The following is a 23,102-nucleotide window of genomic DNA, read 5'->3' on the forward strand; positions in this document are numbered from 1 at the left end:
AACCATTTTTCTTTGAATATTTGCAAATTGAGTATAATGATCTCCCAAGTTTTGATATAATGAGTCAGAACATTGTGGATCTTGAATTTATGCATAACAATGATATTGTTCACACCCCATCAATTCAAAATAAAAAAGTTGGTCAATCATATACCAAAAACCACGAGGACCACAACCAGATCATAAGGATGATGGTTGCAGTGATGACAAGGTAAGCCTTTTCATTATATATATTTTTACATGTTTTGTACATACTAACACGTTTGAAATATGAGTTTGCATTGTTGATGTATTTCAATGATATGGTATGGATGGTAAAAGTGCGTACAAGGATGCCATAGTTAACTCTAATGATAATCTTGAAGAAAAAAAAGACAATATTGTTGCTGATAAGTCAATTCAAAATGAAGCTGCTGATGTTGTAAGTGGGCATGATGATGACGATGATGTTGGATTTGTCAAGGCACTTGGTGAAACAGCTGATGAAGTCATTAAGCGTTATGCAGATAAGAGAAAAGAGGTTCGCTTTAAAAAATTCTATTCAATATTTGTTTTTTTTCTTGTTATTTTCAATCATATAATGTAATAGCGATATAATGTTTTTTTTTACTGATTAATAGTTTTTTGTAATAGGAATACTCCAATCTAGCTGTTAATGAGGCTGGATTGGTTTCTCGTAAGCGTAGTGCCAAGACAGGAGTTCATACTCAAGATCCATTTACATCTGAGTTTGGTTTTGCCAAGAAGACTACTTTGTCCAAGTCCAATCCAGCAATTAAAACTATCAAGGGATTGTATCCTTTTTCTTCTGACTTGGAGCATACTCATTTTTCTTAGCAATTGGCTTTTGACCAATGGTATTGTTTTGGATATAGAGAAAATAATAGGTAGTGCCAAACAACATTATTAATTTACATAATTATTTGAATGATTATTTTTAAATATAATTTTTGATGAACGCAGGAATAAGTTGTTTCTAGATGAGAAAATAAAGCCTCCTCTCCATTTCAGTGTTGGTGAGGTGGATAACAAACAATGGTTTTATGATTTGTTGACTCTATGAAGAAATCTCGATATAATGGTTAGAGATTTTGATTTTTGCATACTTTTCATAATTTTTTTTCTTGATACTAATTAGTATATTAATTAATATGCAGCATATAAATATCGCATTTCACTACCTGAGGAAGCAAATTAGATACGACGAGAGTATTAGTATTTCAGCAACAACAACAGATTCTTTTTTTAGTCAGCGGATTAACTCATTATATAAAAAATATGTGAATTATGGAAATAATGCAACATAAATACGGTACAATAATGCAATAAGTGAGTACATTGATGGGTTGCACTTGCATTGTAATGTTCGATGGAATGCAGTTGATTTTATTTTGATGCATGTGCTCATTGAGGATTTGCCACATTGGGTTTTATGTATATTTAATATTCATAAGCGATCTTGAGGTGTACCACTGTATAGTGTGAACAAATGCATCTATGAGGAAAGTATCGAAAGCAATGAGACCCTATGCAATGTTGTTGCCTATATTACTTGTTAGGATTCAATGTTTTACGAGTATAATGAATATTTTGCCAAATGCTTATGAGTTTGCTAACAAGAAAGGAACAGATCCTCTTGAAGTTTTTGTGGTGCCTGACCTTCCAGAAAAAACGGATAGGTATTTAATTGTATTCATTCATTGGTTTAATTTTTAAAATTTATTTTTTTAAAATATAACCTGATTTTTTTTTGTTTCAATAGTGACTGGGATTTTTATCATCAAATTCGCTGAGTTGTTTTTTGCGTGGTGAAATTAAAAAGTTGCCTAATCCGATGCCGGTGGATATGTTTCGAAATAAAATTTGTGTTGAGTTGTATGTCTATGCAAAAAAGAAACAAGTTGAATACTACCTTTCTGAATCTGAATTTCCTGGCAGATATGAGAGATCAAGGGTTGTTGATAATAAAATAACTATTCATATTTGAAGGCTACCTTTCTGAATATGAATTTCCGGGCAGATATGAGAGATAAGGGCTATTGACAATAAAATAGCTATTCGTATTTAAATATATTTTATTTTATATTCGATGTTCTTTGATACATTGACAGAAATTCTATTCATTGGTTTTCATTAATCGGTTTTAATTCTATTTAGTAGTGATTTTAATTATTCTAGTTTAATTATAGTTAGTAGTATAACATTTCGTGAAGCATTTTTTATTAGGTATCTTATTGTAGCCATGTGTTATATTATATATAATTCTTAGTTATATTCATATATTATGCACTTTTGTGGTCATATATAATATTATTAATTATTCAAGGGAATAATTACATGCATCATTCAGAGTAGATACTACGTGGTAATAGATTTTAAAAGTATCCAATATTATGTGGGGGAATAAACATGCAATTACTCACCTTATGAATAAAACAACATGCTACTAAGACAAGCCTCTCAACTTGTAATTTTTGTATATATATATTTACACTACTACAAAATTGACATGGGACGATAGTTTTAAACCGTCGTATGAACTCTCATACGTCGGTTCTAATACCGTCGTCCCATGCAATGTCATGCCATGTAAAGCATAAAACGACAGTTGAAATAAAAGTGTCATCTCCTGTCGTACATGAGATGATGGGTCCTATACAAATGTTGTCTCTTGTGGTACATGAGACGACAATTTCTGTGCAAGCGTCATCTACTGTAATAAATGAGATGACAGTTCGTACTAAAGCGTCATCTTCCTGCAGTACATGAGATGACAATTTATGTGCAAGCATCGTCCCCTGCAATACATAAGACGACAAGTTCATGGAGACCGACGTCTCATGTAGAATATGAGAATTTTTTCATTTCTCTATTTTCAACCACTATATTCATTCATAATTTCCTGTGTAATTATAACATAGTTCAAACATAATCAATAGGCAGACAAAATCAATAGAACATGTTCCAAATCTAAAATTACAATATCAAAATATACACTTGGAATAACTATGTAAGTACTAACTAAATACTACAATTAGTATATTTTTTAATTCTGATTTCAAAAGTTACTCTAACTATGACTCATCCGCTCAAGAAGCTTGGCTGCCCATTCATTTCGAGTTTCATTAATTTCACCAAGTGTATATGTATTATTTCCACCACACTACAAAACACAAAATAAAAACTAAGTCAGAAATTAAATCCAATAGAATTGTAGTTCAATACTAATAAATACACTTACATTACTAGTTAGCCATCGCATTTGTGTCTCATTCAATCAATAGTCCTTCATCATCCTTATGATATAAAAGCCGCATTCTACTGACGATGTTTGACGAGGGCAATTGACTATTTTATACTTGTAATTTTTTTCATTCCTTCCTGTCTTTCGCTTAATGTGTGAAGAGACACTATATATACATCAATATGAAGAGCATATTAATTTTTTATTTCCATATCAAATAACCATATTATATTCTAAAATGAGTTTCAAATGTATTACTTGTTCATAAGGTTCTTCAAATCATTTGGAGGAGATTTTCTAAGTGGATCAAGATAGTAACATGTATGGTCATCTGGATCAATGATCACTAACATCCAGTGACGTCTGCATTTAAACAAAGTTATTAAAATAAACATCATAAGGTATAAGTAAAATTAATATTAAATGAAAAATTTACTTACAAGAAATGATATGGCATTAACCAAGTTTGACCCATTACTGTGTTATTGATACACTCTGAGATAATTTTAGCCCGATTATCCATATTTGTCCCAATTCTCGATGACCACGATGGCTTAATGAAACCAAAAAAGTGTGATATCTCTCTATCGCACAACTCGGAATATATTATACTACATACATAAAAGTTAATGATATTATAGTTATACTTAAAATGAAACTAAAATATATAATGTTTATTAATTTAAAATTTACCTAATATAGAATGAAATGCAAGACGCCCCGATTTCTTCCATAAGTCCAAAGTGTACTATATCCTCATGTGAGATATATAAGGTATATTGTTCGCCCATAATATTGGTCTCCATAAGAATGTCAATCATAAATCCTGGTTCTACGTACTTAACTGAACCTAGAAGTATCTTCAAAAACATGGGAAGTCCAGTGGGAACCTTGAAGATAATCGGACGTACTAGCCATACTTGATCCTGCCTCTTCTTGAGTAGTGGGAAGATGTTGTGGAGGATGTTTTAGGTCTTGTGTTGGCGGACAAGCTGCTGAAATCCTCTTTCTCTTTAGTCTCTTGGGTTCCTTCACAATTAACATAGAAAAATTAGATAAAAAAATCACAAAATACATTCAATTTATTATCAATGCAAATGCCCGTCCAAAATTGATCTCTTCCTTTCATATATACATGTATAAATTTATATATATAATATTCTTCATGGAGGGCTATAATTCTTTTAGTTGTAGTAAGTGAGAACAAATGTATTAAAAAATGTAAGAATTTAGGAGTGTGAACATATATGGTTGTACATGGGAGGCATAATGAGAAAGACATTTTGAAAATATCGCAAAAGAGAAGTTTCTAACACACTATTTTATTATCTGTCTACAGCAGCACTTGCAATTTATAGGTTGTATTTCAACCAAAACCAATAATGTAAATATATAATTTAAGAGACTAATTAAGTATGCTATGTCAATTCCTTTGGCACATGGCTCCTCACCAGTACCACACCATATATTTCTTTGTCAAAATCCCCATCTATTACACAATTTACTCCCTCTCTCTCCATGAAATTAAACATTTATGGATCTTTCAAGATGAAATTTTTTACAGCACACTAAAAGTTACCTGTTCATGTCATAAGTAATGATCAGATGCGATGACCAAGCAACATAACTGTTGACCGCATGAACCACAAGAGTCATCTCATCCCCAACTGAGACAGGTAGTTTTGCACTCCCATCTAGACATCTATCAACAACCACGCGATAGTTACCAGGTGCTAAACTTTTTCCATGTACATTGCCTTTGGTAGCCACCACCCGTCCAAGAGCCACAACATCACCACCTTGCTCAATGTATAATTTGCACTTAACATCTTTCTGCAATGATGTTATAGTTAGTATAAGTTAAATAATCATTTCTTAAAAAATATAAGAGAATTTACCTTTAGTGGCTCAGGATGAATAGAAGGTGAAGGTGTAGGTGTCTCATACAAAGTACCAGTGTCAACAGGTGCCTCAACTCCTGGAGTAGGGTCCATTAGTACCTCAACTTCTGGAGTAGTGTCAATTGGTGCCTCAACATCTGGAGTAGTGTCCATCGGTGCCTCAACTTCTGGAGCAGTGTCAATTGGGGCCTCAACTTCTATTGTATTGACTCTAGAATGGCTGCCAAAGCTAGAATGACTATCAAAGTTAGCTTGCATATGTGCCATCTTGGTTGATAATTCTTCAAGCTTGGACATGAATGATTCTTTCAACTTTTCAATCTCTTCCCTATGTCGTATGTTGGATTGTCGTTCGAACTCAATTTGTTTTTTCTGCAAGCCTCTTAGACCCCCCCCCCCCCCCCCCCCCCCCCATCAGGCTTATGAAAGTAGTCTCTTTGTGTGACACCTCAACTCTGGCCTCGAACTCGACCGGGGTGCTCAGCAGTACCTAACACTTGTGTTAGGATGTCATTTGTTCCGATTTCAATCAGTTTTCCCTCTTTTCTTTGCTCAAGCGTGTCTTCCTATACAAAATTTAATCAATTATATGTTTGTTACTAAAATATAAAACAATTACCAAAAGTCATTTAACATTTTACAACTTACGATGGCCTCTCCCTTGACCTTGTCACGCTCGGTGACATAGTTGCCAGAAGAATCTTTTCTGGCCTCCTTCCAGAGTATAGATCGATCTATTTACTCTGTTGTGCCCCACTTAGCTTGCTGCATGTAATAAAATTAGGTCAATTTTAACATCAAATGAAGAAAACATAAAATCAGGCATAATACGTTCTATATATGTACTTACTAAATCAGCTTCCAATTCAGTATAGCTATGGCGTGAAGTCCTATGAGGGTATTGTAAATGATTACGCCTTTCTTGTTGTAATTTTCTAAAATCTTGAAACTCTTTGGATGTCCTTCTCTTGACGAATTCTTTCCAATGTGTTTCTTCTATATGATAGCTTGGTGGAGGTTTATCGAGACCACGAGGGTTTGCTTCCAAAAGAGATGGGTCATTAAGGTAAGGGACTATAAACTTCTTGTTCAAATTACATTTGAATTGTCTCCACTTATTACCCACTGAGCCAATAATATTTTTTCGCATATTCTCATCTAGGTGGAAAGCTAGCTGCAAATAGTTTAAGAAACTTTGTAAGCAAAAGAAAATATAAAACTCATCAATTTATTTCAAAACATAGTAAAATGTCTTACATTGACATCCTTCCATAAGCTGTCCAATATAGATTTAGGAACTTTGCGCCAATTGTCAATGTTAATTGGCACCATACTTTTGGCTTGCATTCCTAAATAACATTGAAGCTCTCTGTTTGGGGTCCCGATTGATTGCCCCTGCTATTGAACCTCAAATGGCGTTTGATTCCTTTAATTTTATCTGCTATGATCTTCGTCATTCGCACTATGCCTCGTGTCCGCTTATGTGTTTTCTTTTTATCTTCCGCGTTCTCTTTATTATTATCCTCCTCCTCGTGGTCAACATCCATGGAAGCACCATTAGTCTGCTCATCGATGGAATCAACATCAGCTTGCTCATCATCACCCTCTAGGTACTCCTCAAGAGTACTGAAAATAAATGTAAGAAATTTTCCTTCACTTCATTTGACTTGTAGGAAGAAAGGCAGTGCTGCCAATACACAATGCCATTGTTTCAGCACGAAACTAAAGCAGTATGTATTGTCTCAAAACTATATGATAAGAAAAATAATAGTTCACCTTTTAGGCATTATTTTCTTTTTATCTATAAATATTTCATTTTTTTCCCTTGCCTTGAATATAGTACAGCTAAGGAAAGCATTCTCTGAATTATTCATCAAGTGGAAAGTACACAAGTTCAAAGAAATTTGATTATATAGGTACGAAAACACTGGTGCATAACATAAAAAACAGAACAAAAAGTCACTCACCCAATGCATTCCTAATGACAAAGCAACTGCTTTTGCTCTGATTCTTGAAGCAAATATCTCTGGTAGAAGAAGAGCAGGCACAGAACTAGCACCAAGTGAAAATGACAAGACATAGCTATTAATGAAACAAAAGGCCAAGTTCAGGAATTCACGGTGATAAAATGGTCACTATGTGAAGGGACTCTCTGAGTCAGAGTACTACTACATTATATTTATTTTTGAAGGAAAAAAAGCTTTTCAAAGGCTGCCATGAAAAGTAAAAACTTACAGAACAGTCCCAAGAACAGCAAGGGGGCTAGAATATGGTGCCAGAACCTTCCAAGTAAAGGACAGAGAAAGCAGCATCATAGAGGCAGCCTAAACAAGTCAGCAAGAGCGTTATTAGTTTTAATAATACCATAAACTGAGAAAGTTTCACATTGAAAGACTCGAAAACAGAACATCCCACACACTACTTGCAAGGTTTCAGAGATATCACACTTCTGTCAAAACATATTTTATGTAATTGGGAACACATCAACAGGTGAAAGTAGTACCATCAATACATGTCTAATTCAAGCACTGCCTTATTGGATAGGTACAAACTTTACTCTTGATTACTACATAAATTCATTAGTCGTTGATTGGTAGTAAAATAGAATTTTCTTCTCTTTATAATCTATGTAGATTCAGTGTCCAAGTTCACAAGCTACATGATTAGACTCTTGTCAGTGCACTAGTCTAATATTGGATCAAGAGAGCAAGACTAAGCAATCCCAAGTACATATTGGATTAGTTCTAGAAGCTTCCTCTCCCTAAACAAGAAAATTGTCTACTTTCTGTTTGAGTCTCCTTTCAATCTTAGTTCTTAAATACAGATTCATCCCTAATGTAACTAACCTAGCAACAACTTAAAAAAATCCTACAATTAAATTCTTAACAGAAAAACAGAGCTTTAACAACCCTTTAACATATACAAAGCTTATCACTATATTCTTGAATATAGTGGAATACAAGAAAAGATAATTTTTTTACATCAGTTGATGAAAGTATAAATACGTATATCTATATACAAATAAATGTTCATGGGGAAAAAACACAGTACCATTCCACCAAAGCTTGTGATTAGAAGACTCTTTCTTCCTTGTCTATCCATCAAGGATGATGCAACAGCTGTGCCTGAAAGAGAATCAGTTGGAAGTCTTTATGGCATGATGCAAAGTGAAACCAGAATTTAGAAAACCAAGTACAAAAGACACAGAAACTAACCAAAGACATTTGCGGCTCCAACAAGAGCACTTGCTGCAACATCAGAGGCAATCCCCACACTACGGAATACAGAAGTTGAATAGTATACAACAGCATTGATCCCAGCCAACTGTTGAAACAAGAAAAGTGCTGCACCAACGCTAACAACTGCAACAAGAAATAGTTGTCATGGAAAAAGAAAGAAAGGAAAAAGATTAACAACATTAATTCTCAGCTTAGTCTCTCTTCAGCCTATATATGCAATCATATTCTGGTAGCAGAATGCAAGATGGAGATCAATTTATGTAATAATGGTTTCTTTATTGAAAGTTATATTTCCTTACTTATTGCCTTGCAACCTTTTCTTCCTAGTATATTTATGTTGATTCAAACCCAGTTTCACATTATATTGAGATTTTACTTTTCTTAAAGTATCAAAATATTTACTACCAGAAGAACTTGAAATTTTTCAGTCGTGACCACGAAATTAATTGCAATGCAACAATGTTCAACAAACACAGAATGTGGTGGCAACTTTGATGGAACTTTGAAAATTTGTACAATATGTGCCCCGTCAATCAATGGGAATTACTCTAGTTTTGGTCTTCAAGAATTATGAACTTGACAAATCATCTTATTATCTAAAGCACATATTCATCTCTTCACAATATTTGACAAAAGAATTCAATCAACTTATGTTTCTACCTTTCCAATAACGGGTACTAAACAGATCAAACCAGCCTACGTCAGGTTCAGTCGAGCCTTGGCTTCCAGTTGATAAATCTCGGATAACCTCAGCAACTCTCTCCTTTCCATTTAATGTTTTGATAGCCTTTTCAGCTTGAGGAATCTTCCCTTGCTGCCAAAGGAAAAAATATAATATATATACATATATATATATTCATTAAATGAACAACTAATACAAATGATATGTACTTATCAACAACTTAAGGAACCCATCAAAGCCATTAACAACTCCACTAGCATCAGAAAAGAACTTCTGAGAGAAAAACCTGAAAAAGCCATCGAGGACTTTCTGGAGAGAAACACATTCCAACTGCCAGTAGAATAGAGGGTATAGCTGAAATTCCAAACATTGTCCTCCACCTGATATTCATAATCAAGTAATAAGTATGCTAAAATTCTAATAAAAACGGAAAATAATTAAACAAACTATGCGCCCATGGAAGAGAATAATAAATAATAGTTTGTTTATTGTCAATATTGGTGGTAAACACCATAGATATTACTTTGAATATGTTTGATAATTTTTTTTTTTGATATATTCCCTTCAAAGCAGTGTCTATTAACATGTTTGATGAAATTCCTCTAGTATATTCTCTTGGGTGTAGACTCACAGAAGACAGAAGAGTTAGTCTAATCCATTTGAGGGATGTGACTTCAAAAAATACCATTTGACACTATTTTTAAGCTTTAAATTAGTATTATGTGGTTCACAAAATTATTTTCATTTTATTTCAAATCCAAAAAGGTTCTCATAATCGATTTACTTCACTGAACACTTTGCAGACTTTTACAATAGAAAGATAAAGCTTTATGTTCATTCAGATCATAATGAACTGTCACTTGACCAGGCCACATTCCCCATCAATCGGTTTTTGAAAGGATGGAGATGGTAGGAGAGAAGGGTAGAAGGCGAGCAAAATCAATTGTTTGGCAAGAGGGAAAGTGGGAGGGAGATGAGAGATGGAGGGATGAGGTCTCCCTCCTAATCCTCCAAAATCAATCCCTCAAAAAATGGGAGGATGAGAGAACAAAACAAAAAATGTAAATTACAAAATTATTCTAAAAAATTAATATCTATTTTATAATAGGTAATGTAGTAAGTTTATATATATACTTGCCATCCATCTCTTCTACTCTTATCCCGATATCCATCTCCTTCCATCATACTTCACATCCTTCCAAAACTCTCCATCCATCCAATCCTTCTTCCATCCTATCATAGGAAAGATTAATTTGGAGGATTAAAATGGAGACTTCATTTCTTTATCTCCCCTCTCCCTCTCACTTTTCCTCTAGCAAATGCCTTAAAATCCAAAAAGAACAAGATTGTCTCTCTTATTGTATCAGCTTTGATCCCTTTGCTCTGAATTTTTGAAAAAAAACATTTGTTCCAAAACAGTGAAGAAAAAAATCAATCTTGGTGTTGTCAAGACAACTCTTAGCTGTAATGACACCTTGAACACCCAAAAATAATTCCTACACAATATCAAGATCCTGTAATGACACCTTAGCACCAATAATAAACATTTATGCACTCAAACTCAGTACAAACAATGAAACAAACAACTGGTATGCACATGAAAGAATTAAGAACAACAACTCTTCAAACAAGTACTTTAAAACTCAACAAAAACCAGCACTTCAATCCTTTATGTACACATAAAACTCTTGGTTGCAGAGTGATTCTCTTAATTAAAAATAATTCCAACACAAAAAAATACAGTGACTATATTTAAAGTATTTTCTCCATATTAAATTGAATCTAAAAAAAAATTACCTCATAAACAATTGGAGGTCTGCTTAGTTTACCCCAGGGTGGCCTGGTTCTTGCGTCGACGGGGGGGTCGCCTAGTTCTTGCGTCGACAGGGGGGTCGCCTGGTTCTTGCCGAGGCTGAGTGTGAAAGAGAGCAGCTCGACGTTATGGAGAGAGACGAGATCTGAGTTCTTGCAGAGGCTGAGTGAGAGAACGAATCGAGAGGGCTGAGTGTGAGAGAGAATAGATCGAGCGAGTGAGCGGGTGATCTGGTGAGCGTGAGAGAAAAACGATTGAGGCTATTTTGAGTGAGTTCAAGAGAAGCCAACTGGTAGAATTAAAAGATTAGGGATTTTTCTTGTTTTGTTAAATTTCATTTGGGGCTATTTTTGACAATTGAGGGCTATTTTGAGTGAGTCTCTTATTGTTTTGTTTTATTAATTTCGTGTATATGACTCATTACTTTTAAAAAAAAAAATTATATCACATATTAAACATGCAAACATTTTTTTTTTCTTTTTTAAGGAATAATCTTTTTTTTACAAGTGGATTAAATTTTTTTTTATATAAATTATTTTTAGTTTAAAAAAAATAAGAAACATATGCATGAGTAATATATCTTAATATTAGACATATGCATGATTTTATTTGAATTAAGTTTTAAGTATTATTAATATAATATAATTAATTAAAAGTATACTATTATATATAAAAATTTAACAACTAATTAAAGTATTAATAGATATGTCAAGACAATATTTTTTATAAATATTAAAATATATATGTGATCCAATAATATTAAATATATTAATACCCTTTTAAAAAAAGGCTTATTAGGATTTTTTTCCGGACTATTACGACTACCAAATCGTGCCTCCTGAATTTTTTGGCCTGTTAAAAATTCCCCCTGAACTATTCATGTTATTGAAATGAGGGACTTTCGTCCAATTTTGCTAACAGAATAGTGATATGGCGACACTGGAGTGCTGATGTAGATTGCTACTTGTATAATTTAAAAAATAGATAGGCTTTTACCCCCCAAACTATTACAGTTACCAAATTATGCCCATCGAATTCTAAAATTTAAAATTAAAAGGATATTTTGAATATTTGATTTAAGTTTTAAGTATTATTAATATAATATAATTAATTAAAAGTATAATATTATATATAAAAATTTAACAACTAATTAAAGTATTAATAGATATGTCTAGACAATATTTTTTATAAATATTAAAATATATATGTGATCCAATAATATTAAATATATTAATACCCTTTTAAAAAAAGGCTTATTAGGATTTTTTTCCGGACTATTACGACTACCAAATCGTGCCTCCTGAATTTTTCGGCCTGTTAAAAATTCCCCCTGAACTATTCATGTTATTGAAATGAGGGACTTCCGTCCAATTTTGCTAACATAATAGTGATATGGCGACACTGGAGTGCTGATGTAGATTGCTACTTGTATAATTTAAAAAATAGATAGGCTTTTACCCCCTAAACTATTACAGTTACCAAATTATGCCCATCGAATTCTAAAATTTAAAATTAAAACAATATTTTGAATATTTAAAAGAAAATATTAAAAACATTAAACTAAAAAATCATTTTTTTAAAATTAAATCATACAAAATAAAAACTTAAAGCGATATAGGCGACACCAAAGTTGAATGTCGCAAGGGACCCGCATGAGCCCAGTCTGTCGACGATGTCACTACCCTCATTCTGACGCATGCCCAACACCCAAGCCAATTTTTTGTCACCATCAATTTTTTTTTTAATTTTAATGATTTTTTCATTTTTTTTAATATTCAAAAGATTGTTTAATTGTAAATTTTTAAAAATCAGGGGGCACAATTTAGTAATGGTAATAGTTCGGGGGCAAGAATACTATTTATTATTTATATTATAAATGAAGCATTGACGTGGCAATACCACATCGGCCACCAAACTACCACATCACCATTCCATTAGCGAAATTGGAAGGAAGTCCCACATTTCAGTAACGTGAATAATTAAGGGGGAATTTTTAACCAGTTCAAAAATTCGGGGAGCACGATTTGGATCGGTAATAGTTCGGGGGAAAAAAATCTCAATAAGCCTTAAATAATAATAATAATAATAAGACGACGCACATAAGACAACAGTCTAAGTAGAACTGTCTAATTGTGTTAAAAATAAACACGTGACGGCATTCTTCTAAGAACTGTTGTCTAATGTAAGTTTTGTTGTGCATGGCATGACGGTTCTAGAGAGTCAGTCGTCATATGTTTATTTTTAACATAAGAAGACAGGTCTACTAAAACCGTCGTCTCATGTGTGTCATCTAAGTACAGTTTTGTAGTAGTGTTATATAAATATGTTTCATTTATAAAATGACATAAACAATGAGGTATTATAGTAACTATTGGTGTAATCATTTTGTGACAAATTCATATTTAATGGGTTTGATTTTCTTTGGTAGTCATGTTTTATACTTGATTGTATTTACATTGTAAAATTCTTTATTGGCTTATTTGATAATATAGACAAAATTAATTAAAGGAGTATTTTCGAAATGGGTAGTTTCTTATTTTGTTGAAAAGTGTCTTTTTATAATCAGATTATTATATATATGATAATAAAATAAATATATAATTTCCTATAAAAGAATATCGTTTTTTGAAATGGAAATTTTGGTATTTATTTTATTTTTTGATCTGATTTATTTTGCCCAAAAATTGTGTATAGCTTGCAGTGATAATGTATATATTGTTTCCTTATTTATTTAAGAAAAATGAGTTTAAAATCTATCCAGGTTCAATGAATCTGTTTGAACGGATTGCCAGTCTGTTTGAACAGATTCTGACTATCCTGTTTTGGAAGACTTTCCATTTATTGGCTGATTGGTTTCTGATTTGTTTTCCACGACCTAAAGGGATTCTAAAAAGTATATAATCATCCTTAGGTCGTTGGTTTTTGATTATCTCTCTTGGTGTATTATTTTCCAAATATTTTCAAGTTTTAGAGAGACTTTTTATTATGTGAAGAACTTGAGTCCAGCAAGTTCTTAGTGGTTTATTACAGTGTACTTCTGTATTGTTTTCTTTGTGTTAATTGTGCAGGTTGAACACACTTGGACATTGGTCATCAAGCTTCAGGAGAAGTCTTGTTCGTGAGTCACTTTTCGGGAGGAAAAGTGCAAGTGTTATGATTTGAAGGGAGTTCAAGATCTTAGCACTTCAGAAATTTGATTAGGAGTTTAGATTACAACAGTTGCGACAAATTCAAGAGTGAGTCTTTATTTGTATAAGTCAATTTGGTTTTGTAATCGTTTAGATATTCTTCTAATAAATTTCATTCTCTGGGCGTGGCCTCGTGGACTAGTAGCAATCTGCAAAGATTGCTGATACCACGTAAAAATTCGTGTGTTCTTTACCTTATGTTCGTTTTTATCTTCTGGTCACAAACTGTTTAAACATATCTGGTTTCTGTTCAAACAGTCTTTGTGTCTGTTTAAACATTTCTGTAACAATTCAACAATTAATTATTTAATTTGAATAATTAAGTTGGTAATCATAAAAAACGGAATTTCAAATGGTATCAGAGCGGTTCACTAAACTCTTAGTGAGATCTTGTGGTTATTTTCCGTTTGATTTGTTTTGTGAGAAATGTCTTTCTTTGCAGAAGGTAGTTCGGTGTCTCGACCTCCATTGCTAAATGACTCAAACTATCCATATTGGAAAGTTAGGATGAGAGCTTTCATAAAAGCTCAAGATGAGAAAGCATGGAGAGCAATTTTGTCTGGATGGTCACCTCCTACTGAAAAAGGTGAAGATGAAAGCACAATTGTAAAATCTGAACTTATTTGGGATACAGAAGAAGAAAAATTATCCAACTATAATAATAAAGCTCTTCACGCCATATTTAATGGTGTTGGAGAAAGTTTTATAAAACTTGTTTCCACATGTGTCTCGGCTAAAGATGCTTGGACAATTCTTCAAACTCAGTTTGAAGGAACTGTAGATGTTAAAAGGTCTAGATTTATTATGTTACAAACTAGGTTTGATGACCTCAGAATGTCTGATTCTGAAACACTATCTGAATTTTATGAGAGATTATTTGATATTTCTAATAAGTATTTTGCACTTGGTGAGAAACTTGATGATTCTGTTCTTGTTAGAAAAATCGTTCGAGTTCTTCCTGACAGGTTCAATGTTAAGCTCACTGCTATGGAAGAGGCAAAAAACTTCAGTACTATGAAGGTAGAAGAATTGATGGGGTCACTTCGTACCTTTGAGTTAAATAAAAAGATTCGTCAAAAAGACAAGCCAAGTACTTCCAAAGAAAAGGAGAAAACCATAGCTTTCAAGAGCACTGAAAAGGAAGTCTCAGATGATGAAGATGGTGATAATGAAATGGAAATGCTTGCAAAGAATTTTCGAAAATATATGAATAAGATAGGAAACAAGAAATTCAATGGCAAGATGTCAAAAGGTAATCCTTCTTTTCTTAAACCTTTTCAAACTAATAAAAAGGGTATTCAGTGCAGGGAATGTGAGGGATTTGGTCACATCCAGTCTGAGTGTGCAAACACTTTGAAAAAGAAAAAAAAAGGTATGATTGCTACTTGGAGTGATAATGACTCTGAAAGTAGTGAAGATGAGGAAGGTAATGTCGCTCTCACTTCTATTTTACCTGTTTCTAAATCTGAAAATGAAAAAATTGTTTGCTTGAATAATGTTTCAAAAGATGAAGAAAATTCTGATAGTGATGAATCTGAATTGAATGATGAGTCCTTGAGTGAATCTTACAAAAAGATGTATCAATCATGGGTAAAAGTGTGTTCTGAAAATCAGTCATTGGTAAGCAAAAATAAAGATTTATCCTTTGAAATTAAACAACTTACTGATTTAAATGAAAATTTTGAAAAAGAAATAATTTCAAAAAATGTCGAAATTAATAAGTTGTCTAAAGATTTGGATACTCTTGAGAAAAATGTTAGAATGCTTAACCCTGGTTCAACTGTTTTTGAGAATATACATAATTCAGGTCAAAGAAGTCATGTGGGACTTGGTGCTTCAAGTTCTCAAAAATCAAAGAAAACTGTCTTTCTCTCGGCTGGGATGCTATCGTCTGATGTTCCTGTGTCATCCTCACTGAAATCTATTGTATCCGGTACTCGGATTGTTCCAATAGAAAGGACACAGTCAACAGGTAAATCCAATGGTAAGTTCGAAAAATTCATTCCAATCTGTCATTTTTGTGGTAGGAAGGGTCATATTCATCCTAAGTGTTTTACTCTTATGAATTTTGCCAGAAATGAATATTTTGAAAAATTCAATTATTTTGATAATTTCAAAAGAGTAAAAAAGGAAAATGTTGAATCAAAGAAAATATGGATCAAAAAGAATAATTGTTTTGCTGGTTTTACTAGTGAATATGATAGATCTGCTTCTTCATATTTTTGGTATTTTGACAGTGGTTGTTCAAGACATATGACAGGTGATAAGTCTATTCTTACAGACATAAAACCTATGCATTGTGGATCTGTTACTTTTGGCAATGGAATTGAAGGTAATGTCCTTGGTATGGGCACTCTTAACTTTGAAGGGTTGCCTAGAATCAAAAGAGTGTTACTTGTGGAAGGTCTTAAAGCTAATCTTCTAAGCATAAGTCAAATTTGTGATCAAGGTTATACTGTTAACTTTGATAAAGAGAATTGTTTTGTTTTAAACAAGAATGGTGAGAATGTTCTTGAAGGTTATAGATCTAATGACAATTGCTACACTCTTCTGCCATCTATTATGTGTCAATCTGTTGTGAGTAATAACACTGATATGTGGCATGCTAAACTTGGTCACATAAATTTCAAAACCTTAAAAAAATTGTCACATGCAGGGAGTGTTCGTGGTTTACCTAAGCTAGGTAAAGAATCTGATGGTAAGTGCAAGAGTTGTTAACTTGGTAAGCAATTAAAAATTACACATAAAAGTGTTTCTGACATAAACACTTCGTAAGTTTTAGAATTGCTTCACATGGATCTTATGGATCCAATTCAAATCGAGAGTTTAAATGGGAAAAGGTATATTTTTGTTTGTGTGGATGATTTTTCTAGATATACTTGGGTGGATTTCTTGAAAGAAAAATCTGACACTTTTGATGCCTTTAAAACTCTTTGCTTAAAATTAAAAGTTGAAAAAGATTGCACCATTGGAAAAATTGTTCGTACAAGAAGTGATCTTGGTAAAGAATTTGAGAATTCTGTCTATGATGATTTTTGTAAGTGTGCAGGTATCTCTCATGAGTTTTCAGCTCCCAAAACTCCTCAATAGAATGGAGTTGTAGAAAGGAAAAACCGCACTCTTCAAGAAATGGCTAGAGTGATGCTAAACAACAAAAAATTGACCAAACGGTTATGGGTAGAAGCAATTAACACTGCTTGCTATATCATAAATCGTGTTTTTCTTCGTCCTGGTACATCTAAAACATCTTATGAAATTTGGAAAGGTAAGAAACCAAGTGTGGCTTACTTTCATGTTTTTGGATGTGTTTGTTACATTTTGAGAGATAGAGAAAATCTTGGTAAATTTGATGCTAAGAGTGATGAAGGTGTTTTTATTTGATACTCCACTAACAGTAGGGCTTATCGTGTGTATAACATGAGAACCCAAACTGTAATGGAGTCGGCTAACGTTGTTATTGATGATACCAGGGATTTTTCTGAGTTTTCTACTAAGGAAGAAATTGAAAGGTTTATTGAAGAACCTACTGAAAAACACGAAGAAGCTTGTGTCAGTGATACTACTGTTGCAACGTCTGGTCCATCTGTTCAAACAGATCGCGAATCCGATGAAACAGATTCTGGACAGACAGAAAAGAAATTTCCAGATATTATTTTGGATGAAGTCGAAAAGGAGCCATCAACCAGAGTTAAGTTAAATCATCCAGCAGATTTAATACTTGGAAATCCAAAAGACAGTATGGTAACACGAAGAAGGTTTAGTAATGTTGTTCAATTTGTTTGTTTCTTATCTCTATTTGAGCCTAAAAATGTGAAAGAAGCTTTAACTGATGAAAATTGGATTAAAGCTATGCAGGAGGAATTAGAACAATTTTTTAGAAACAAAGTGTGGATTCTTGTGCCAAGACCTTTAAATACCAATATTATTGGTACAAAATGGATTTTCAAGAATAAATCTGATGAATTTGGTACAATTGTGCGAAATAAAGCAAGATTAGTGGCACAAGGGTACACACAAGTGGAAGGAATAGACTTTGATGAAACATTTGCACCTGTTGCAAGACTTGAATCAATTAGATTATTATTGTCTATTGCTTGTTTGATTGGTTTCAGGTTGTTCCAAATGGATGTCAAATTTGCATTTCTCAATGGGAACTTGAATGAGGAAGTATATGTTGAACAACCTAAAGGGTTTGAAGATCCCCATGCACCTGATCATGTGTACAAGTTGGAGAAAGCTCTTTACGGTTTGAAACAAGCCCCTCGGGCTTGGTATGAGAGACTCACTCAATTTCTTGTTTCTCATGGATACAAAAGGGGTGGAGTAGATAAAACTTTGTTTATCAAAAATATTAAATCCAACATAATCATTGCTCATATTTATGTTGATGATATTGTATTTGGATCTACTTCTGACAATGAGGTGCAGGTATTTGTGAAACAAATGAAAGAGGAATTTGAAATGAGCATGGTGGGAGAATTGACTTATTTCTTAGGTTTGCTAGTCAAACAGTTAGATGAAGGCACATTTGTTTCTCAAAGCAAATATGCTAAGAACCTGGTCAAAAAGTTTGGACTTGAAAGTTCAAAGATTGCCAAAACACCAATGGGAACGACTGTGAAGCTATCCAAAGATGAAAATGGTGTAAAAGTTGATCCTATACTGTATAGGAGCATGATTGGTAGTCTCTTTATCTCACTGCTAGTCGACCTGATTTAAGTTATAGTGTTGGTGTGTGTGCCAGGTACCAAGGAAATCCCATGGAGTCTCATGTTACAGCTGTCAAAAGAATCATTCGATATGTTCATGGGACTGCTAATTATGGTATTTGGTATTCAAAAGAAACTAACCCTAATCTAGTGTGTTTTAGTGATGCTGATTGGGCAGGTAACACTGATGACAGAAAAAGCACTAGTGGAGGATGTTTCTTCTTGAGAAATAATCTAGTCTCTTGGCACAGCAAGAAACAGAATTCTATTTCTCTCTCAACAGCTGAGGCTGAATACATTGTAACAGGAAGTTGTTGTGCACAACTTTTGTGGATGAAGCAAATGATGATGGATTATGGGTTTGATCTTGACACTTTAACTATTTTTTGTGATAATACAAGTGCAATTAATATTTTAAAAAATCCTGTGCAACATTCCCGTACTTAACATATTGATATTTGTCATCATTTCATAAGAGAATTAGTTGAAAATAAAGTTCTTGTCTTGGAATATATTGAAACACATAAACAAATTGCTGATATTTTCACTAAAGCTCTTGATTCGGTTCGCTTTGATTTCCTCCAAAAATCTTTGGGGGTTTGTTCTCTTTAAATTGTCTTGTTATGGTGTTATCCGCTTGATCAAATGTGTGTTATTTAAGGTTAAGAAAATTGTCAATCAATTTGAAAATTTTGTTGTGTGTCAAGCTGGATAATATGACTTGTGTTTATGAACATTTGGTTGTATATTCTTGAGAGAAATTTAATCAATTCCTCCTAGGCATATTCGAGTAAATTAATCAATGTTTAATGTTTGAGCTTCCTTTTGTGCAGCATTGTTTCAAGCTCCTATGAAAGAATAGAGCTACCTACATCAGTGTGTGAAAGCCGTCTTTTGAGTAAGTTGGAACTTTGTAATTCAGAGTTATGAAGAGGATACGCTACCATAGAAAAGGGCTACCACTGGTATAGTGTGACAGGGTCTTCATAGGTTACAATTATTTTTAATTTCGAAAAAGACTTATTTGTCATTGGGCAATGTTCTCTTGCTTACACTGTCACACACTTATGCTTGAAACAATGCAATAAAAAAAAAGTTGTACACAGTTTATAAAAATTAAAAAAAAATGTGTGTAAGTCTCATACATGTTGATTGATTCACTTAAGAATATGTGCTTGTGACTGAATTGTGGTTTATTTATCTCGAATATTCTTTCTATTTTTTTGTTTTCACAAGTGTTCTTATCCATGGTATACACTAACACTTATTTTCATTTGCTTGATTTTATTCTTATCAGGATGACTCACATTGATCAAAGCAGATTTTTTTTTGGGTTGAGTTTTTATATATAAAAAAATGAAAATAAAATAATAATAATAAAATAAAAAATTTGACAAGGAAATTCATGGTGGACCGAATCATTGTGGAAATTTTGTGAAATTATGCATTTATTTTGTGTGATTTAATATATTCTTTGTCTCCAAGGAATTTATTTTTGTCATCTTTCTCAATTTGGAATACCATGATTTGTATCTTTATTGTCTTGTACCTTGTTTAGAATTGTTAATAAAAAAAAAGGGGGGGAAAAGGTCAATAAGAAGATCGTGTGGGGTATTTTTTTTTGGTTACCTTTTTTGGATTGTCATTTTATATCTATTTCCTTTTATAACATAAAAAAAAAGGGTAAGGTTTTATGTAGATCGTGTGTCTTCAAGATTATTTCCTTTTCTTGTTTAATTAAAACAATTTTTTAATAAAAAAAAAGGGAAACCTCTTTTTGCCGTGGGTGTCCAAATTGGGTAAGTGTTGTGTTTAAAAAGCTTGCCATTACCCTTTTTCTTCTCACCCACGATCTCTCCAAGTCACTTCTTCTTCTTCTATTTTTATTCTCTCATTTTTTTTTGTAAGTGCTTTCTGTTTTTCAGAGAAGAAAAAATGGTGAGAACTCGTGGTGCTTCCTCTAAGAGGACTCCTGCTTCTCAATCCAGGAAGGTGCCCTCTCCATCGCCACCTCCATCTGTGTCAACGACGGCTCCATCTGTTCCAGCACCTGCCTCGTTTGTTGGAAAGACTTGCAAATCCAAGGCGCGCAAGAAGGTATTCTCCCCCTCTCAAGAACACCCCATGGTGTTTCCAGATATCTCAGCTGATATTGTCGATGTTGCACCACCATCTGAAGTGGTGGTGCCCTCTCGAGCCAAAGACCCATCTCCTCTTCTGATTGATTCTTCTCTGGCGGTTAGGGCAAAATCAAAATCTGTTTCATCTTCTTCCAAAGCTGCTGCTGCTGGGTTGCTCAAATTGCCCTTGAAGCCGAGCCAGTCCAAGAAAAATTCTGTAACTCCCAAAAGGAAATTGGGGCTGGACACGTCTTCTTCCCCCTTGACTGCTGCCAAGAAAGGATTGAAGGCTCATCCCCCATCTCTGTCTTCCTCCGAATCTGACCCTAAGGAAGAAAAGTCTGAATCTAAAACAACCCATGATACCACCTTATCTGATGAAACGGTTCCTGACAATGCAGAATCAGAGGCTGAGTCTGATGAGCCAGAAAAAGAAGACATTGTCCCCTCTGAACAAGAAGCCGAATCTGACTCAGACCCAATTGCAACTCCTTTGTCATCCAAAGCTAAAGGGAAGAGACCTATTTCTGATCCTACACCTTCTCCAAAACGTTCAGGTGTAAATTTCAAACCTTATTCTTCAACTTTTTGTTATAATGATAATGCTCGTGATATGGTTCTCTATGCTCAAAGGAAATTTATCATTGAGAGAAATTATGTCTTGAGTGATCATCGACCTTATGGTGTGCTAACAATGCTTCAAGATCGAAAATGGACAGGTTCTTTGGTCAAATTTACTGGTTTTGTGGATAGAATAGTCAAGGAATTCTATGCCAATCTTACTAATGAAATTATTGAACCTAAATCTTCTCTGTATAATAAAGTGTTTGTTAGGGGCCATTGGTTCTCTTTTTCTCCTCAAGACATTGCCCTTGCTTTGCATCTTCCCCTTGATGTCGAGGATGATGATGATGTTGCCTCTCTTGACAAGGACATGGTTATCACTGAATTGATAGGGCAAAAAATGGTATGGCCATCTAATACAGTCATCTCGGTCTCAAATCTCACCTACACTTATGCTGTCCTCCATAAGTTTGCCACAAAGAATTGGAAGCCCACTTCTCACACCGCCACTATCTCTTTTGATATGGCTTCATTTTTGTACAAGGTGGGGACCGGTCTTGATATAAATTTGGCTTTGGTTATTCATGATCAAATCATTGGGTTTCGCAAAGGTAATAGGAAAAACTTGAATCTTCCTTTTCCTCAAGTTATTTATAAAGTGTTGAGAATGCAGAAAAAAGATCTCCAACGTGATCAAGAAGACTTGGTGGCACCCACTACTGCTGCTTCCTACAAGGCCTCTGTTCCTCCTTCTGAAGCCACTGTTGTTCCATCAACCAAGAAAGTCAAACCCCAATCTCTGAAGTTTGCCTCGGATGACATTCCTCATGCGCCCTCCTTTGTTGCCACAGATTCTGAACTTGTTGCAACAGAAATAGCCGCTGTTCGAGCCTCTGTTGATTCTTTGGCTGCTCGAGTGATGTCAATTGAAGGGCTGCAACGTTCTGTGTTGGAGGCTGTTCAATCTCTGTCCAAAGATCCAGTTGTTTAGTTTTATTTTTGTCTTTGTCCATTAAACTTTGACACTCTCTTTTGTTTTATGGTTTATTGTTCTTTGGCTTCTTTGAAAGACACAAAGGGGGAGAGTATATACTTTCCAAAACCTGCTTGTTTGTTGTTTTGTTTAACTTTGGACCTTCTTATTTTGAGGGGGAGTTAAGTCTAGTTTCTTTACATGTTTGTTATAAGTTAATGCATGTTTTCAGGGGGAGTTCTTTCTCTTTACTTATCACTAACATTTGTGTTGTAGGTTTTTGAATTAATTTTGTCTATCAAATTGCCAAAGGGGGAGATTGTAAAATCCTTTATTGGCTTATTTGACAATATAGACAAAATTAATTAAAGGAGTATTTTTGAAATGGGTAGTTTCTTGTTTTGTAATATTGAGTGGTAAAATTTTGAAAATGGGTAGTTTCCTATTTTGTTGAAATGTGTCTTTTTATAATCAGATTATTATATATATATATGATAATAAAATAAATATATAATTTCCTATAAAAGAATATCTTTTCTTGAAATGGAAATTATTGGTATTTATTTTATTTTTTGATCTGATTTATTTTGCCCAGAAATCGTGTACAGCTTGCAGTGATAATATATATATTGTTTCCTTATTTATTTAAGGAAACTGAGTTTAAAATCT

At 33.6% G+C, this 23,102-nt stretch overlaps 4 protein-coding genes across 4 annotated transcripts; 1 reads left to right on the forward strand and 3 right to left on the reverse strand.

Annotated features, from left to right (window-relative positions):
• Positions 1-4,819: 4,819 nt before the first annotated feature.
• Positions 4,820-5,442, reverse strand: LOC133806284 (uncharacterized). Its single transcript, XM_062244403.1, has 2 exons — positions 5,143-5,442; positions 4,820-5,077 (listed from the first exon to the last, which is right to left on the reverse strand). The coding sequence occupies exons 1-2, from the start codon at positions 5,440-5,442 to the stop codon at positions 4,820-4,822; spliced, it is 558 nt and encodes a 185-aa protein (XP_062100387.1).
• Positions 5,443-6,494: 1,052 nt separating this feature from the next.
• LOC133806285 (putative polyol transporter 2) lies at positions 6,495-8,513 on the reverse strand. Its single transcript, XM_062244404.1, has 6 exons — positions 8,361-8,513; positions 8,197-8,270; positions 7,381-7,469; positions 7,113-7,227; positions 6,803-6,867; positions 6,495-6,771 (listed from the first exon to the last, which is right to left on the reverse strand). Exons 2-6 carry the CDS (start codon positions 8,245-8,247, stop codon positions 6,495-6,497), a joined length of 597 nt encoding a protein of 198 aa, XP_062100388.1. The 5' UTR covers positions 8,248-8,270; positions 8,361-8,513.
• Positions 8,514-8,730: 217 nt separating this feature from the next.
• On the reverse strand, positions 8,731-11,102 carry LOC133804990 (plastidic glucose transporter 4-like). The gene is made up of 3 exons (XM_062243090.1): positions 10,864-11,102; positions 9,353-9,446; positions 8,731-9,198 (listed from the first exon to the last, which is right to left on the reverse strand). The coding sequence occupies exons 1-3, from the start codon at positions 10,866-10,868 to the stop codon at positions 9,028-9,030; spliced, it is 270 nt and encodes an 89-aa protein (XP_062099074.1). The 5' UTR covers positions 10,869-11,102; the 3' UTR covers positions 8,731-9,027.
• A 9,609-nt stretch (positions 11,103-20,711) lies between these two features.
• Positions 20,712-22,451, forward strand: LOC133806286 (uncharacterized). The gene is made up of 2 exons (XM_062244405.1): positions 20,712-21,453; positions 21,655-22,451. Exons 1-2 carry the CDS (start codon positions 20,712-20,714, stop codon positions 22,449-22,451), a joined length of 1,539 nt encoding a protein of 512 aa, XP_062100389.1.
• Positions 22,452-23,102: the final 651 nt, after the last annotated feature.

This window comes from Humulus lupulus, chromosome X (assembly GCF_963169125.1).
Source record: "Humulus lupulus chromosome X, drHumLupu1.1, whole genome shotgun sequence".
Taxonomy (NCBI): Eukaryota; Viridiplantae; Streptophyta; class Magnoliopsida; order Rosales; family Cannabaceae; genus Humulus; species Humulus lupulus.